General features: G+C 44.5%; 1 protein-coding gene across 2 annotated transcripts; it reads right to left on the reverse strand.

Moving 5' to 3' along the window:
* Positions 1-2,597: 2,597 nt before the first annotated feature.
* Positions 2,598-17,443, reverse strand: Akirin1 (akirin 1). Of its 2 annotated transcripts, XM_075944653.1 has the most exons (5): positions 17,101-17,443; positions 10,473-10,613; positions 6,466-6,600; positions 4,844-4,915; positions 2,598-4,113 (listed from the first exon to the last, which is right to left on the reverse strand). In XM_075944653.1, exons 1-5 carry the CDS (start codon positions 17,315-17,317, stop codon positions 4,103-4,105), a joined length of 576 nt encoding a protein of 191 aa, XP_075800768.1. In that variant the 5' UTR covers positions 17,318-17,443; the 3' UTR covers positions 2,598-4,102. The 2 variants fall into 2 exon arrangements, with proteins under 2 accessions (XP_075800768.1, XP_075800769.1); XM_075944654.1 differs by lacking the exon at positions 10,473-10,613.
* Positions 17,444-18,700: the final 1,257 nt, after the last annotated feature.

An 18,700-nucleotide genomic window follows, 5' to 3' on the forward strand; every position in this document is an offset into this window, starting at 1 on the left:
ACCCTACACCCTTGGGCTCTTGGGAGTCAGAGTGGTTTCCTGTGAATAAGGCCATTCTAGTCTATATAGTGAATTCCAGGACAGCCAGAACTATATAGGAAGACTGTGGAAAAAACAAAAAGAATCCCCTTGAGCTAGGAATGTGACTCGGTTGGTAAGAGTGCTGGATTTCAACCCTAGAGGCAATACACAACTAGGTATTGTGGGGATGCAAACCTGTCATCTCAGCACTTGGGAGGTGGAGGAAGGAGGATAAACTCAAGATCACCCTCAGCCTCAGGGAGAAGACAGCCTGGAGTATATAATACCATCTCAATCTAAATTTCCTCTTGATGTAAGGTGCTGCCTCCTGGCTGACCAAATGAGGGTTCTAAAGTGGCATGGTAAAGCTAACCAGAGTCTACTACACCTTCCACTCGTTCTCATCATAGGTTAACACACTGCAGTCTGGTTTCAGAAACCACAATAGCTGTTACTGCGTCAGCATCCTAAGAGCAGACCCCATTGCAGGCCACTGCCTGGGCTGAGGGGCCTTCCCTAGCGAACACTGCTCTTTCCTAGAGGCACACAATACCTAACAAAGTAGGGAGCCATATTACCCTTCTGTCCACTAGACTGACAGCCGAGACAAGGCTTGAATCATCTGAGCTGGGAGTTGAGGGAAGTCCTAGGTTACTGCAGAATATAGATGCGCACTTCAGCTAGCCCCTCACCAGGAGACAAGAGAAAAAGGGCCATAGTGATACACAGCTCAACATAGTAGTGGAAGTCACGAAGCAAATGCATCACAGGATGCTATAAAAGCATAAAATACCGTGTGTGCAGCACACCTCAGAAGCCCTTACAATCTAGGTTAGCCATCCAGTTCCTAGCATTACCATCTCACTGACGTTTTAAATCTTGCGTGTGAGAATACACACATTCAGGTGTGCACACACATTGGGGCATGAGGATGTTGGCTGCTTTCCTTTATTCTCTAAGGCAGTGCTCTTAACCCCTGAGCTATCTTTCCAGCTCATTTTCTTTTTGTTTTTTTTTTTTCAGACAAGGTGTCTGTGTGTAGCTCTGGCTATCCTGGAACTCATCCTGTAGACCAGGCTGGCCTCTAACTTGGATTCCCCTACCTCAGCCTACCAAGTGCTGGGAGTAGAGGTGTGTGCTACTACTGACAGGCTCCTTTTTGAGAGCTTTAAATAACTCTTGACTGGCCTTGAACTACCATCTTGACCTCTGTACTTCTCAAATATTGGTATCTTGGTGTGAGCAACCTTGCCCAGTGTATGTAAACCATTTCATTAAAAATAATCCCGGAGGCTGTCATTTCTAATTATGTCTATGTGTAGGGGAATGTGCATGTCGTATGGGTGCCCGAGGTCAGAGGCATCAGATCCCCTGGAACTGTAGTTACATGTGATTGTGAGTTACCAGACCTGGGTCCTCTGCTAGGACAGTACATGCCACTGTCAGAAAGGCTCTCACAGAGCACAAGCTTCCAACTTCTTATGTGCTATGGGCCTTGACCTTCTCTTCTTAGTTCCACATCCTAAGTGCTGCGATACAGACATGGGCCACATGTGTGCTTTCAAGTCCTACTAGAGACCAAACACAGGCTTTTGTGCATGCTGAACACACAGTACCAACTAAGCTGCATCCCCAGCCCACTCTAACCCTGACTCTTGGATCACCTGGCACTCTTCCTCCTCTGAGGCACACAGGGTCATTATTATAGCGACAAAGAAATAGCCCAGTGGTAGTCATCTTGCCCAGCATTTGTGAAGCACTAGGTCCAACCCCAGTACTGTCAAAAAGGCAAAACTTATCAGTGTGAGTCACCACACCTAGTTGAGTAACTTAAGTCGCTCCCGGGACAGGTTTTTTCTGAAATTACACATTCCAATGCATCCTTGTAGTTTTTGTAGGTTTTATTAAGTTAGGATTTCCGTAAGACAATGGAATTTCCCTACCCGGGAAATACCCTTAAATTCTATCCCTAGAAGTTATTTTTTTAACACACACACACATGCTTGCACACACACACACACATATACATACAGGGTCTCATCAACTGGCCTTTAATGCGACATAGCCAAGGATGACCTTGAACTTCAAAGACCCACAGGCTTCCAGGTCTCCTGTGTGTAGCCTTAGTGCCCTTAAGGCCAACCATAGTGGTATCATACTCAGTGGTCCCAATGGGTAAGCTAAGAGCATCCTGCAGGCCCTGCTAAGCAATTGAGAGGGTGGCATGACTGTTACTCATCAAAGTAGCTGGCTGACGCTTAGTAAGGGAGCACATTGGTGTCTAATGGGCCTTGGGTGAGCAGCCTCTGGGACTTGGCCCCTCACAGGCCTTTAGCCACGCCATCAAAAACATTACTACGCCTCCTCTTCAAGGAACAAGTAACTGCCCTAAAGAAAGAAGAGATGAAACAAGCTGTCCTTTATGTGAGTCAATCATTCTTTAATTATTAAAAGAGCAAAGGTGGGCTCTAGGCTTCTGTAAATCTCAACAGATTACTGAACTATGGAAATGGTTATAGCAGCCTTAGAATTATCTGAGTACACATTATCACAGTACCAAGAAGGCAAGGTAAACAAATAGCTTAAGGATTTTATTTGTTTGCAACTAAGCTTGTTAACACTATATAATGAAAATGTACAAAGAATAATGTTGCAGTTTTTGGTTAGATTTCAGTCAAAGACATTCATTAATAAGGAATCTTCAAATGTGAATACCCCAGAAATGTCCGTAAGCTATCAGATCTCAACAACTGTCTCTGAATATCACCTTACTATGGAAGGTATTGGCAAACATTTGAATTAAAACTCAAGAGTTTTCCAAAATAAAGCCGTAATTAATAAAACTATTCTATATTTAAACTACAACAATTTTAATAAAACTTTCCTTTCCAAAACAACAGTAAAGGAAACAAGGCATTTTGTATAATGTGGTCCTGAACAAGTCACAGTAAAAGTAAATGTATACTTAACTCCCACCTCCTCAACACAGAGGCTGCTTTCTGCTCACAGCCTCGGGACCAAGGCAAAGAACAGCCAAAAAGTGACTTTAGGCAGGGGGTTGCCAAAACCAAGTTCTAACAGTTGAACACGGACACCTTAGGGGAGTTTGGGGGAATCTGGACAAAAGATCCAGATTCTTTGTTGAAACCGATGAGAAGGTGAAGCGGCTCCTCCCAAGTAGCAGTGCTGCGAGGCCTGGCCCAGCCCTGCATTCCCCGTGTTAGGCTCCGAGCACACCCTGATGTTCCGCTCCAGGGGAGAACTTTTCCCTGTAGAAGTTCAGTGTCCAGGGAGCAGGGAGCTCCTTGACTGTATGAATGAGGTGAGCTCAGACTCCACAGGGTATTTTAAGGCTTGGAGTCAAAGTAGTTTTCCAGCACAGCTAGGCAGAGTCCATGTGTTGATGGCCCGTCTCCAGTTTGTTCTAATTTCTCACCATGAATTTGCAGATTTAGGACTGCAGACCTTCCCTACAGCATCATAATCATGTCTAATGTCCATCCTAACTTATGATTCAAATTCTGTGCCTGGAAACAGTCCCTGTATTTAACGATAATACCTACACATAAAACAATCCACTGTTACAACTTATATGGTCACCAAACATTAATGATCTTCTGTAGACCAAAAAAATGTTTCTAACCATAATTGTCGTGCATCAAATTCACAGCCAGAATCCCCAAGATCAAAAAAAGTTTTGCACAATACAAATAATAACTTAAAACACACAGACGCACACACACACTCTCACACACTTCTCACAGAGCTGTGCTTGGGAAAACTCCACGTGTTGCATGCCACTGAAGGCATTCTTTGCTAAACTGCTGCTCCAGGTACTTTTGTTTGGAAAACCTATCACAGTAGGGCACAGCTGTGTAGTGGATGAGCAGAAAAGAAAGATATGCTGTGGCAACCAGAAAGTTTTAAGGTCTTTCAAGTTGTATAAAATGGACCTGCAGAAACATTTAAGTGTTCTCAGGATGCAAAGTTGGAGCTGAAATGTGATATCAAACCAGTTGCAAAAAGTGTACAGCAGCCATCTCCTGAGGTCACACCTGCTACCCAGACAGGCAAGAAGGCTTCAGGATACATCTGCAATTGAGGGTTAAAAGACAAACGGAAAGAACAATGAAGATGCAGTCATCATGCTTTTAAAACACACACTAGCAGTAAACGATCAAACAGTGCTTGAGCTACCACTTAAAAGGCAGAATTTAAGAAATCTGTCAAGTATTTCAAATATTTAGAATTAAGAAATCTTGACCACACCCCGGATAATCAACTTCCATAAACTAACCGGAGCCACCTTTTTGGAGAAAAGATGTAACAGAGAGACTGGTGCTAGAGACAGATGGCCACAGGCGGCAACTGTGCTGACCGTGAGTCAATTATCGCACATCTCTAAGTACAACACAGTGGGGTCAATAGTAAAAGACCCACCTCATAGGATACTGTGAGGATTATGTAAAATTAGGATTTAGTGGTTTGATATTGTTCTGGACACCAAAGTATTCTTAGTCACTTGACTTTAGAAGGTCTTTCAAACTGTTTATTTTTCAGATATATTTATTTTATGCATGAGTATTTTATTTTGCCTGTATATATGCTTGTGCACCATGTGTGTGCCAGGTGCCCTCAGAGATCAGGAGGAGGCATCAGATCTGGAGTTGAAGTTAAAGGTGTTTGTGAGCCGCCATGTGGATACTGAGTCTGGGTCCTCTGCAAGAGCAACAACCCAGGGCCTTCTGCTCTCAGGACACAAAATACTCCCAAGCAAAATCTTAGAACTTGGAAATTTTAAAGAAAAACTTGGTAAACTTACAGCTTGTTGGCCTTGTCCCATATCGCCGCATGATCTGATCATGTGTGAACTTCACAAAAGATTCATACTGTTCTGTGAAGATATAGTAAAGAGTATATACTTATCCTAGAAACCCATCCCTAAGCCCTTAGGCAATTTACGAAGCAGGCTGGAATCTGTTTTCCGTGTGTGCACTCTCAAACATTCTCTTTTCTCACCTACTACCCATGATCTCTAAGAACAAAGATATGTAAATTTGAAGCCCTCAAGTCCTTTCTTTATCACAAAATGAAAACATGAATGAGTGGGATTACAGTGTGGTCAGCAACAGAGGGCTTGTCTAAACACAAACGGGCGAGGTGGATCCCCAACTAAGAAAATAAAGGAAAAAAATAAGCTGAGAACGGTGGCACAGCCTTGGAAGCCCATTCCTTGAGGGAGCTCTTGATTTGAAGCTAGCCTGGTCCACATGGTAAGTTCCAGATTTAGTTCTGTTTATTCATTTTGGTTTTTCAAGGAAGGGTTTCTCTCTGTAATAGCCCTAGCTGTCCTGGAACACACTCTAAGACCAGGCTGGCCTTGAACTCGGACAGATCTGCCTGCTTCTGCCTCACGACAGATTTTTTATTATTAACTCCCCGCCCCCCCCCAGACAGGGTTTCTCTGTGTTGCTTTGGAGCCTGTCCTGGAACTAGTTCTTTTTTTTTTTTAAATATTCATTTATTTTTTACGTATACAATATTCTGTCTGTGTGTATGCCTGCAGGCCAGAAGAGGGCACCAGACCCTATTACAGATGGTTGTGAGCCACCATGTGGTTGCTAGGAATTGAACTCAGGACCTTTGGAAGAGCAGGCAATGCTCTTAACCTCCGAGCCATCTCTCCAGCCCTGGAACTAGTTCTTGTAGACCAGGCTGGCCTCGAACTCACAGAGATCTGCCTGCCTCTCTCTGCTTCCCAAGTGCTGGGATTAAAGGCGTGCACCACCACCGCCCAGCTCTTTAATATTTTTTTGTATGTATTATGTGTTGGTATGTGCATTTGAGTGCTAGTGCCCTTGGAGTCTAGACAGTGTTGGATCAGCCAGAGCTGGAGTTATAGGTGGTCTCGAGCCACCCAACATGGGTGCTGGGAACTGAACTCAGGTCCTCTGGGAGAACAGGAAGCACTCTAACTGCTGAGCCACACCAGCCCCATTACGATGCTTGATCACACAAGGCTCTACTTGTTATTACTAATAACCACCTTTTTTCCAGCCTCAGCTGACCTATAGTTGCTTTTTTCTCCCATACCTCCCAAAGAACGCTTAACTTCTGCAACAACAAAGTGACTCTAGTGCAGAAATTTTGAACATGCTGGTGACACTGCACTGAAAAATTGCTGACACCTGTTAGGAAATCAGCACCATAAGTCAACCACCTATTTGCCAGCTGGTGGCCTACTCAATGCCTATAGTTCCAGAAAATTCTTACATATAGTTCGGCTTATCTGCTTTTAGAAATGTAAGTGAGTTCTCATATGATGTGTAAGTAGCACCTGTGACCCCGAAGAGCAGCTGCAGTGCTCACAACTCCAGAAGCTCTCTTGCACGAAGCCTTCTTTTCTGAGTTACATCAACAGCAGCAGCCCATGCCTCAACCTACCTGCGAGTTTGGTGCTGAGGATCTGCTCATACTCCTCCCGGACTTTATCTTCATAGTCTTTTAGGAGGCGCTCACATATTATCCCCACTTGTCGAAAGGTAAAGGTGGGCTGGTCCTTCTTCATCCAGGAAGAACCTGGCAAAAACATAAACATAAGCCAGGTGCAGTGGCAAATGCCTATAAACTCAGCTACTCTACAGGCAAAAAGTATGGAGTTTGAGACACAAATGGGAAAGACCCTCAAAAATCAAAGATTGGTGTAGGGCACTTGCCTAATTCAAGGCTTGAACCTCAAGTATTCCCTATCCCCCTAAAAAGACAAATCTTCTTTACACAACATATTTCTGTTCTATGGTTCAGAATTAATGACCTTCAGAGAAATACTCAAAATACACAAAAACTAGGCTAGCCTGGCTGGTCAGGGAGCCCTAGGGATCTTGCCCATCTCCACCTCTAAGTGCTAAGATCACAAATGTGCACTGTTACATTAGGTTTTTTAAATGTGCATTCTGAGGACTCCAACTCAGGCCCTTGGCCATGCCCTGTATAGACGGAGCTATTTCCCTGGTCTGTGCTCTAGAAGCAAAACTAAGGGTAAACTGAGCAGCAGGGGAACAGACATGTGCCATGTGTTAGCTGAGTCCCAATAATCTGGGTTCATAGCCCATAAAGGACCAGAACCAAAAGCTTAAAGCTGAAGCCTCCAGTCTTTTTTTGTTTGTTTGTTTTTTTTTGTTTTGTTTTTCAAGACAGGGTTTCTTTCAAGACAGGCTTTGAAGCCTGTCCTGGCACTAACTCCTATAGATCAGGTTGGCCTCAAACTCACAGAGATCCACCTACCTCTGCCTCCAGTCTTGATTAGGAAAAATACATTTAGAACATAAGGTCATCGGAAATCGCTCAGAGGTATCCAACCTTCTCACATACTGGGACATACAACATTGTCATCTACAAAATTCATGCCTGAGAACTAACTAACTGTATAATCAAGATATACGGAAAGATAAAAAAATGTTTTCAAGGTTTTTTTTTTTTTTTAAATATAGTCCTGGCTGGCCTGGAACTTGCTATGTCAATCAGGCTGGCCTGTAACTCATGGAGATCTACCTGTCTCTGCCTCTGAGTGCTGAAATTAAAGGTGTTCAACACTAGACTCCGTCACTCAAAATGTCTAAAGTTCATGATTTTGTATTAGACTTCATTCACAGCTACCCTGGGGGTACATGTGCCTCACTCCCGTGGACATCAGATTAGAAAAGTCTGTAAAACAGACACCAAAAATACACTTTCTGATAATGATTCTGTAGCAGGGCAGGGCCAGGGCATCTTTTACTTTTAGGATTCTGTAATCTGTAATTTTAGGATTTTAGTAATTCTGTAAGCTACAGGGAGTTTGGGGCTTAGGACCAGAGGACCTGCTCACAATATAAAACAAGTACTGACATTAACCTCCTACGACTCCCTTTTTGGAAATGGTCTCAAGAAGTCCAGGCTGGCCTTCAAATTGTTAGTATCCCCAAATAACCTTTAACTTCTGATCCTTCTTCCTCGGCCTCTCCGAATACTGGGGCTACAGTTTTATTTGGTGCTGGGGATCCCATTCAGGGCTTCATCAGCATGCGAGGCAAGCACTGGACCAGTGATTACACCTTTATTAACTCATGCTCCTTTTGTGACTAATCAGACTCCTATAAACCCAGCACTTGGAGGCATCAGGATAAGAAATTGGGGTCAAGATCATTCTCTGCTACCTAATAATGAATCTCTTACCTATGGGCCTCTTTTTCTGTTTTGTTGCTTTACCAGCAGAGGCTGTGGAAATCAAAACTGTAATTTTCAGATTCTTGGGGGCTAAGATTTCAGATGTAAACATGTTTTATCAAATAAGCTCACTCAAAACACTCAGCAAAAATGGAAGGGATAAGATTATAGCAAGCTTCTTCTACTTTTGAAGTGAGGCCAAAAGAAGACAGCAAAAGTTTGATTCTGGAGCAACAGATTCCACAGGACTTCTGCCTGCTGAGGGTAAAACAACAACCTTATAAATCAATATAAAGACCAAACTCTAGCCCAGGCCTCAGATGTCAGTCTAGAATCTGTTTCTTCTTTCTTGTCAGTATTTAAGCTACTTACCACCTTGAAACAAATCTTTTGTGGCTTTTTCCTCTTAAACTAAACAAAGTATTTTTTCAATCTACAAATGAAACATGACTGAAACATCTAGCCACTCACCATTTCTCTACTTACATTGTTTTCTACTACGTTAACATTGTATTTCTGGCCTGGCGGTGGTGGCGCACTCCTTTAATCCCAGCACTTGGGAGGCAGAGGCAGGCAGATTCTTTGAGTTTGAGGACAACCTAATCTACTGATTGAGTTCAAGGATAGCCAGGGCTACACAGAGAAACTGTATTGAAATCCCACCCTGAAAGAGAGAGAGAGAGAAGAGAGGAAAACAAACTTTCAACTGTTTTGGGAATGGAGGTTTGCAACACTAGCCTGTTCACCATTTACAGGGACAGAACAGGCAAGTCTAGTTCACTAAGTGACAGAGACAATGTCAAATCCTGAGATTTTAGAGCACTGCCCTCACAAACCACATGTCAAGGTTACTAAACAGGACTGTCCAACAGAACTTTCTAAAACAAATTTCCCACAGTTGCTTGCCCAATATAATGCCACATATGGCTTCTACTAATGTGCCTAAAATAAGATTAATGCATACAAGCACTGGATTTTTAGCTTTGCTGGGTGTGATAGCTCAAGGGTGTAGACAGCAAGCAAGAAGACCTCCAAAAATTGGAGGACAGCTTGGTCTTTATACTGAGTTCCAGCCTAGCCAGGGCTACATACAGAGACATTGGCTCAACAACAAAATGAGGGACAAGGCATGGTGGCACACAACTTTAATCCCAGCACCCAGGAGACAAAGAGGATCCCTGGGAGTTCCAGGCCAGCCAGGGCTACACGGTAATGCCCTATCTTAAAAACAACTTGCCCAGGGGCTGGAAAGATGGCTCAGTGGTTAAGAGAGGACCCAGATTCAATCCCTAGCACCCATATGGCAGTTCACAGCTGTCTGTAACTCCCGTTTTAGGGAACATGACACCTCCACAGACACATAGATACCTGCAGGGAAAATACCAGTGCACATAAAATAAAAACAAATCACCAAAACAAACAAACTTGCCCAAACCAAAAACAAAACCTCAAAGCAAACATTTAAGAAAAAAGACTTAATTAGTAAGTTTAAATAAGAAATAACTTAGCTCCATCTTATGGTTTGAATCTAGAACATCCCCCATAACTCCATGTTTTAAGGGCTTGTTCCCCAGCTTGTTGCATTATTTTGAAGGTTGTGGTGTCTTAAAAGATGAGGCCCAGCAGGTGCAAATAGGTCACTAGGACAGGCCTTTGAAGTTTATGTTTCTGCATCTGGTTCCATGTCACTGCCATTTCCTGGTCTGTACCATATGAAGAGGAAGCCAAAAGCTCACTGCATGAATCAAGTCACTTCCCCATGTCTCTGCTGCCACGAAGAACAATACCATCTGAAACCATAACCTTCCTGCCTAATTTGTCAGGTTGTCACAGTACTGAGAAAGTCACACAGCACAGGTGGCTAAAGGACACACTGCTGCTAAGAGGGGAAACTGTTTTGAGACAGAGTGCTGTTTTAGACCACAAGCTGGTTTCAAACGCACCATCCTGGTCTTAGCTTCTTAAATGCCAGGGTCATAGATGTGCATCACAAAACTAAGCTCACAAATTCTTTTTTTAAAAATGTTTATTTATTTATTATGTATACAATATTTTGTCTGTGTGTATGCCTGCAGGCCAGAAGAGGGCACCAGACCCCATTACAGATGGTTGTGAGCCACCATGTGGTTGCCGGGAATTGAACTCAGGACCTTTGGAAGAGCAGGCAATGCTCTTAACCTCTGAGCCATCTCTCCAGCCCAAGCTCACAAATTCTGAACCAGATTCTCAACACCAAATATGCTTACCTGGAGAACTTGGTGCGGTGAGTGCTGAGGAGGGAGGCTGGCTTTCTGAAGTACAGGCTTCACTCTGACTGAGAACAACCTCTAAATGTCTCCACCTCTGATAACGGCTGTATTCTTGTTTTATGTTCTGAAAAATTTGTTCTATAAAAGAAAAAAAAACTTGAACATTCATTTGTGGTCATTTCTTCAAACTTCCCATCCCTAAAAACTTTGAGAAGATAGGCAAGAAAGGTCTTATTATTTTCTTCGAGAAGATGCTGGGGTTCAAACCGAGTATTTTCCACATTAGCCCTGCACTCTACCAATGAGTACATCCCAGCCCAAAGAATATATTCTGACTAAATATTTCCTCATCTCCATGTTATTAACAGGTAAATGTTCACACATGCCAGTCCTAGAGCTCAAGACTCAGTGTTCTTATTCTGACTATATATGGAGCTGGTAAGATGGCTCAGTGCATAAAGGTGTCTGCTGTGCAAGTCTGGCGCCCCGAGTTCAGTTCCTGACAAACTGTAAGGAGACAACCAGCTCTACAGTTGTTCTCTGACCACCACACATGTGTCAAGCAGACAACATAATACATTTTAAAACTTTTTTCAAGACCGGGTTTTTCTGTGTAGCTTTGGAGCAAATTTTAAAACATTTTAAATGCCTAGAATAAGGGCTGGAGAGATGGCTCAGCAGTTAAGAGCCCTGACTGTTCCTCTGGAGGACCTGGATTTGATTCCCAGCACCCATATGGGGCTCATAACAGTCTTTAACTCCAGTTCCAGGGAATCTAAGTACTCTTCTGGCCTCCACAGCACCAGGCATGCAAGTGGCTCAAACACGCAGGAAAACACTCATATACATAAAATAAAGATAAACAAACTTCAAAAAAATTTAATTCCTAAAATAACAGCTATTTTGGTTAAGCCTTCCAATCAATTTCCTTAATTTTTTTTCCCATGTTAAACAAGCAAGTCAGACCTGAATTTTGCTGCATTCGCTGCTACAATTTAAAGTAAAATAAGCCATGTTGTTATTTTTAATTTGTTTTGTTTTAGAGCCTAGGCTGGTCTTGATCCCGCTGGAGCTGAGAGGGCTGTGTGACTCTTCCTGCTGTTCTCCTTCTCAATTTTCCAAGCACTGGGATTAAAGGTGTGTCATCGTTATCTGCTTTCAAACTGTAGTCCACCTTAGTCTTAAATTTAAAGCAATCTCCCTGTCTTAGTTCAGTTAAGTTTTACATTTCCACAAAACACAGTATTAAGGGTAAATCTCTAATCATGAAAGGCTTCTTAACAAGTTTTTGTCGCATGAGAAGATGGTGGTACACAGCAAAAACCATTAAATGCAACAGTCTGGACAAAAGAAGACAGGGGAGAAGCTCAGGGCTACTGTTTGGGATTTTCATGGCTCATTAAAAGTGTTTCTAGGGACTGGAGAGATGGCTCAGTGGTTAAGAACACTGACTGCTCTTCCAGAGGTCCTGAGTTCAATTCCCAACAACCACATGGTGGCTCACAGCCATCTGTAATGAGATCTGGTGCCCTCTTCTGGCGTGGCGTGCGGGCATACATGGAAGGAATGTTGTATACATAATAAATAAATTAATCTTTAAAAAAAAAAGTGTTTCTAAAGGCCAGGCAGTGCTGGTGGTGCACACCCGTAATCCCAGCACTTGGGAGGATCTCTGTAAATTCAAGGTCATCCTACTCTACAAGAGTGAATTCCAGAACAAATAGGGTTACACAGAGAAACCTTGTCTCAAAAACAAACAAAAAAAAAAACAACCACACAACGACAAAAACCCACACAGAATTAAAAATAAAACTAATTCTTAAAAAAAAAAAAAGCTTGAGCTGGGTGTGGTGGCAAGCCCATGCCTGTAAGTAACCCCAGCACTTGAAAGGAGGTAGGCAGGAGAATCAAGAATTCAAAGTCATCCTCCATTACACAAAGAGCTTGAGAACAGTCTGAGCTACAGGAGACACCATCTCAAAACACAAGCTGCGTTGGTAGCCCATGCCTGTCATCTCAGTGATTGGGAAATAGCAACCAGAGGAGCACTGTTAGGTCAAGGTCAGCTTGGGCTGAGTGAGACCCTGTCTCGAAACAAACACATGTTCTCAAGCCAGTCATGACCCCAAAACATTTATTTCTGAGCTGGGCCTGGTGATGCCAACCTGTAATCCCAGCTTCTCTGGGGGCCAAGGAAAGAGGACCCCCAAGATCAAGGCTTCACCAGTCCAAGCACCTCAGCAAGACTATCTTAAAAAGTAAACTGAGGGCTGAGGATACAGCTCAGTGGTAGAGCACTGGTTTCACATACAATCTATGTTCAATTTCCAGCACTGGAAAAATAAAGAAAGGTGATATAATAGACAATGTTTGCTAGGACTCAAATGATTATTTTGAGTTAGTCATCACAAACTGAATCTGCCAATATGCAGGAAACATCAATTAGCAACCATAAAACTATATTCTTGGAGACAAGAGTCCAGAACGATGTGGGTTTCAAGTTTTTATATATAGTGGCATAATACTAAATTCCTTCTTCAGATACTATAAAGCCCCATAACAAAAGCAGAGACTGCATCCACGGTGACCAAAGCTTGTGATTCCAGTACAGAGAGGAGGGGGATGGAGGCAGGAGGATCACTTCAAAGTCTGAGGCCATTCTGGCCTATGTAACAAATTCCAGACCAGTCTAAAGACCAGAAATTATAGTCTTAAACTCATAATACCACTTTGCCATGGCAATTTTAGGAAGCCATTTCAAATCTTTATTCTAGTTGTTCAATGTAAACAGAAAATGCCTATCTGAACAAGTAATGAGAACCAAAACCACAGAATGAATTAATGGTGCTGATGAAGGTATGGTCCAGGAGTTGCACATCTAGGTAAACTAACTCTGCTGAAATGCTAGAACAAACATAGCAATGTTTTTCTTTAACAAAAGCATGAAATCCAGCCTCTAGATTCTTGAATACAGAGAGGCTTTTTAAAAAAGTCCTGCTCCTCAAGTGCATACCTGCCAGATTTATTCAGTGCAAGGATGTGCGCAACTGCTATGAAACAAGAAAGGACAAGCACAGGGCAGAGGGCTCTGGTGCACAGCAGGGTGCACAGTGCAAACACAACTTCAAGGCTAGGATCCGCTACCCAGGCCAGGATGCCAACTACAATCTACGCAAGAACACGCTGTGACTTTCTTCTGAAGACCTCCTAAAACAGGAAACAGCATTTACTTTAAAAATGCAAATTTCTTTGTCACAGTTATGCTTTTAATCCTCCATTCTATTAGCTAGCTTTTAGCTTCCCGGTTATTTATCAGGCTAAATTCCTCCCCAAAATTCTACAATGTTTCTAGACTACTACAAGCCACAACTAAATTGCTCTGCAAGACTCAGCCCTCCCTGTGTGAGCATGGGGGAGCAGACCTTGAATCCCAGCACCTGGCCAACCAGGTTGCCTAAAGAAACTTTGTCTTAACCCCCCATCCCACAAAAAAAACTCAGTCCCAAGGTAGGCATGGTAGCAGGAGTCTGTAATCCCTCTCAGTATAGAGAAGGTGGAGGCAGGAAGAATAGAAGTTCAAACTCATCCCTGGCTACACAACATTAACAAGCGGGGTGCTAGTCCAATAAAGCCAGATTGATTCAAAATCAAGACATGCCTGAAACCTAGAGCTCAGAAGGCTGAGTTCAGCCATTCATAGTTATCTACTGAATTTCAAGACCAGCCTAAGCTACATGTCTCCCTTCCCCCAAACTCCCCAAAAGAGTGAGGAAAATGCAAAAATCAGATTGTTACATTCATTTCCCCCTTAGATGATATCACCGTTTTCTGGAGTTCTGTGGCAGGGTCTGGATAAGACCTGGGTAGCTTGGAACTCATATAGACCAGGTTGGCCCTGAGTTTGTAGTAATCCTGTTTTTGCTTCTGAGATTACATTATGTGCTGAGATTACAGTATGGAGAGCCAAATCTTATTCTATTTGTAGAGCAATTGACAGCATCTCTCCTATTTATCTTTGAGTCCAGAAGGCATTTTTTACTTAAGATAAAAAGCATTAAACAGGAGGCTGGAGAGATGGTTCAGTGGTTAAATGAAATGCACTGGCTGTTCTTCTAGGGGACCTGAGTTCAATTCCCAGCACCCTCGTGGCAGCTCACAACTATCCATAACTCCAGTTCCAGGGATCTGATACCGTCAGACCAATGCACATAAAATAAAGTTAAATACATTTTTAAAAACATTAAATAATGTATTAATGCTTCATATTTCATGACTGACAGAACCAAAATCCAATAAGCAGTAAGAAATATGAGGGTGGGGTATGTTTAATAAATTAAAAACTTTCCGGGTGGTGGTGGCGCTTGCCTTTAATCCCAGCACTTGGGAGGCAGAGGCAGGCGGATCTATGTGAGTTCGAGGCCAGCCTGGTCTACAAGAGTTAGTTCCAGGACAGGCTCCAAAGCCACAGAGAAACCCTGTCTCAACAAAACAAAAAACCAAAAACAATAAATAAGTAAATAAAAAAACTTAAAAAAGCATTAACAGAATTCTGGGCATTTATTTTCCCCAGAACATGACTGAAACTCTGGGTTCCAAACCCACCACCTCCAACAACAAAAAGAGGCCTCATTCTAGAAGTCTGCCATATTTTTCGGGGGGGGGGGGTCCTCTTTGTAACAGCCCTGGCTGTCCTGGAACTCTGTAGACTTGAACTCACAGAGAGTCCACCTTCCTCTGCCTTCCAAGTACCAGGATTCAATGTGTGCACCACCACCTCCAGGCAAACTCTGTCATATTCAATTTTCTGAATACATTTAACAATGTTATTAACAGCTAAGGTCATCTGAACCACAACACAATTGTATAGAAAATTAAGTATTGAAAAAATAAAACTTCTGGGGCTGGAGAGATGGCTCAGTGGTTAAGAGCACTGGCTGCTCTTTAGAGGACTCAGCTTCAATTCCCAGCACCCACGCGGCAGCTCATACCTGCCTGTAACTTCAGTTCTAGGGGACCTGACACCCTCACACAGACATAAGCGCAAGTAAAACACCAATGCACATAAAAACAAAAACTTTTATGTAAACAGACTTCCATGCCTCTGCCTTTTTGAACTGGGGTCTTCCTACACTGCTCTGGCTGGTGTGGGATTTCTAGGCTCAAGCAATCTTTCTGTCTCGCCCTGCCTTTCACTGCTTTGGGGGCCCTTCATAAAAAACAAACAAAAAACTACTTCCAGTGTTCAGTCATTCTGTAAGGTTATATATAACATTGAGTCATCAGGACATTTAAATTGAAAAGATTCCATCATGGGTCAGACTAGGTAATGGAGGGGAGACTCTATTTAGAAATGATTTTTGGGATCAGCCATGATGAGTTTCAAGTCTGTGAGTCCAGCACTTGTGAGGCTGAGGCAGGAGGACTGCTGAGCTCAAGACAGGCCTGGGCTGCAATGTGGATTCTAGGCCAAGCTAAACAGTGAGACACTGTCACAAATCAGCAAAGGAAGTGACTATTGAGATTAACAAACTCAAGGGTAAAGATACAGCAAAGTGGCTCTAGGGGAAAGGGCAGGGACGCCGGCTAAAAGATTCTAGGATTCAGAAGGGAGCACGCGCAGAGACAAAGCTGGAGAGGTCTGCTGGTGGCAGCAAACACCTTCGAGTGGACGTGCAGGGGGAGAAAATGAACACTAAAGGCTCTAGCTACTGAAAAGGTGAGAAAAATGATTTAAAAGGATTACAGGTTTTGCTAACGCTTAGAATAATTAACAATACAAAGAAACGATTGGACCAAATCCCCCTTTGAGGGCTCATTTCTGGGAACCCTTTGAAATTGCTTAATATGAATGCTGAGGCACTTTCCCTCCTCCTGCTGCAATACGATAGGTATCTGGACTGTCACATGAGTCCTTCCTTTTTGCCTTGGCCAAAATGAAGTCAAGTCACCGTATTAGACATCTGTATTTCTGGTTCAGAATCTCTGTATCCTGAAGGATTCTCAAACACTAGCCCACCAGCTTACCCACTCCCAGCCATACAGGAGACAAGACAATAGCCATACAATAAAACATGGCCAGTCCCTCGAAGACACAGGCTGAAATCCTATTCCATGGCTGCTGGGTGGCTCCTGGTCTCTAAAGACTTCTAGAAATCAAGTCTCCCTACAAGCTCCAGCCCCGTGCGGCGCCGCACACACTCACGCCCCCTCCTCTCTAATTGGTCTCCCGCCCCACTCAAGGCAGGGTTCGTGAGCAGAATCCAATTTTCCATGGCCCACTGAATCTGCGGGGAGGTTTCATACAGCGGAGGCAGAAGGGAATTCAGGGACACCAAACGCCTTAGGCGACCTGGGGGGTATCCCCACCTCATCTTGGTGCCCAACCCTCCAGGCTTTCCAGCCCTAGGAAACCCCGAAAACCGACACAGCGGAGCCATTGCCCTTCCCGGATGTCTCTTGTCCCCGGAAGCAACCGAGCCCAGCAGCACCCCAGTTCCTTTTTCTCCCAAGGCCGATGTGAGGTGCAGAGGTGATCTCGGCCGGCGCCCGCGACCCCCGCCCCCTCTCTACCCCCCCACGCCCTGGCCTGGCTTCCTGCCAAGTCCGCAGCAGCAGTGCAGGTTACCCGGAGTTGGAAGGCGACGCTCGCTGCCGGGCAGGGCAGGCTGCTGGAGACTCGTCGGGGGCATCTGCGTCTGAAGCGGCGGTGGCTCGGCGTCCGGGGGCCGGAGGCCCGGAGTGGGGCCGGGCAGAGGGGCACAGCGTCGCCGCTTCGGGGAACCGGGGCTCAGCAGCGCCGCCTCGAACTCCATAGGCCGCTTCAATGTCGCCCCGCACGCCATCCCGCAGAGGGGCCAAGGACCAGACGCAGACGCGGCAACAACGGCGGCCTAGACCCAACTCCTGAGCTACGGGTCCCAAGCCAAGCCGGCTCCAATGGCGCCTCCGGCACCCGGCAGCCGCACTGGCCCCGCCTCCTGTGACGTCACGGGCGTGCGCCACCGCCCGGCGGAGGGGGGGAGTAAGCCGGAAGAGGGCCTCTCCAGGAGGTCCGCAGGCCTAGGCTCTGCCCGCGGCGCCCCCCGCGGAGGAAGTGGGCCGGTCTGGGCGTAGAGCGTGGTCGCCTAGCAACACTGGGAAGGCCCCCGCCTCCGCCCCTCCCAGGGCCCCCCTTCCCGAGCTGGGCTGGGGTGGCCTCGGAGGTCTTTCGCACCTGCGCGGCAGGGTTCGGGGGTCGGGGCGGGGGATGGGAGAGACCTAGGGAGACCCGGGGTTCCCCGTGGCTTCGTGACCTGCTTTTGGGCAGTCTTGTCCCTGATAAAAGAGGTGATTCTAAAGGGTTATCAAGGGCTTTTCGCCGAATCCCAAGAAATCTTCACAAACATAGCCGGGTTATCTGAGGATAGGCTTTATTTAATCCATGAGCCCTGTGCTATCATGGGCAAAATTGGAAGAGGTGTGTTATGAGTGAATGTATTTTGGAGCTAGATGACACGTCCATTAATCAGCTGGATGTGTTACTCAAAAAGGATGAAAAAGGAAAAGAAAAGAAAACTACCAGAGAACTCGCTGGCTTAAACCGTCTAAGCAAGTGCTACCAGAATGCTAGGAACTTCCCCTGATAGCTGATTTGGCAGCTGGCTTTCTCATCTGACTTGGCAACGCCGGCAAGCTCTTCCTCGGGTCCATCTAGATTCTCTGCCGCACTCTTGGCTGGAAAATGCTTTTGATATTCTGCAAAATGAATAGAACACAGGGAGGTTCTGCTTTTATAACCCTGTGTGGTTATTATTTTTCTGGGGGAGTAATTCCAGTGCTTTCAACTCATCAACAGCGATCTGACCCCCTGCCCCCGTCCAAAGCCTTATTAATATATTAATGGTCGTGGCTCCTGTAGTCTGGCTTCAACATAGCTTTATAATCGACTTTCCCAGACAGTCCAAACTTGAGATACTCGTTTCTAATAGCCAAGATGGCTGTGTACGTACTTCACACTTGGGTTAGAGAAGAGGCAGACTACCTCCAGTCTTTTTTTTTTTTTAAGTCCTTTTTTGGTTGTTTTTCTCCGAGTCCTGTTCTGTTTCTACACACTCTTTAAGGATCATAATATTGGTCACGTATTTTCACATTTATTTTTGTAAAATATAATAAACAATTCGAATATGGCCCAGCATAGCAAATTGCTGGGTTTTTTGTTGCCCTATTCAACCCATTGGGCCTCTCCA

The sequence above is a fragment of the Microtus pennsylvanicus genome, chromosome 13 (assembly GCF_037038515.1).
Source record: "Microtus pennsylvanicus isolate mMicPen1 chromosome 13, mMicPen1.hap1, whole genome shotgun sequence".
Taxonomy (NCBI): Eukaryota; Metazoa; Chordata; class Mammalia; order Rodentia; family Cricetidae; genus Microtus; species Microtus pennsylvanicus.

Excerpts from the sequence above, each read along its gene's own strand:
- Akirin1 (XM_075944653.1), bottom strand. The coding sequence starts at position 17,317 with ATGGCGTGCGGGGCGACATTGAAGCGGCCTATGGAGTTCGAGGCGGCG. Across the intron at positions 10,614-17,100 it reads GCGTCGCCTTCCAACTCCGG|AACAAATTTTTCAGAACATA; the intron begins GTAACCTGCACT and ends TTTCTTTTATAG. Across the intron at positions 4,916-6,465 it reads CCTCAGCACCAAACTCGCAG|AACAGTATGAATCTTTTGTG; the intron begins GTAGGTTGAGGC and ends ATATCTTCACAG.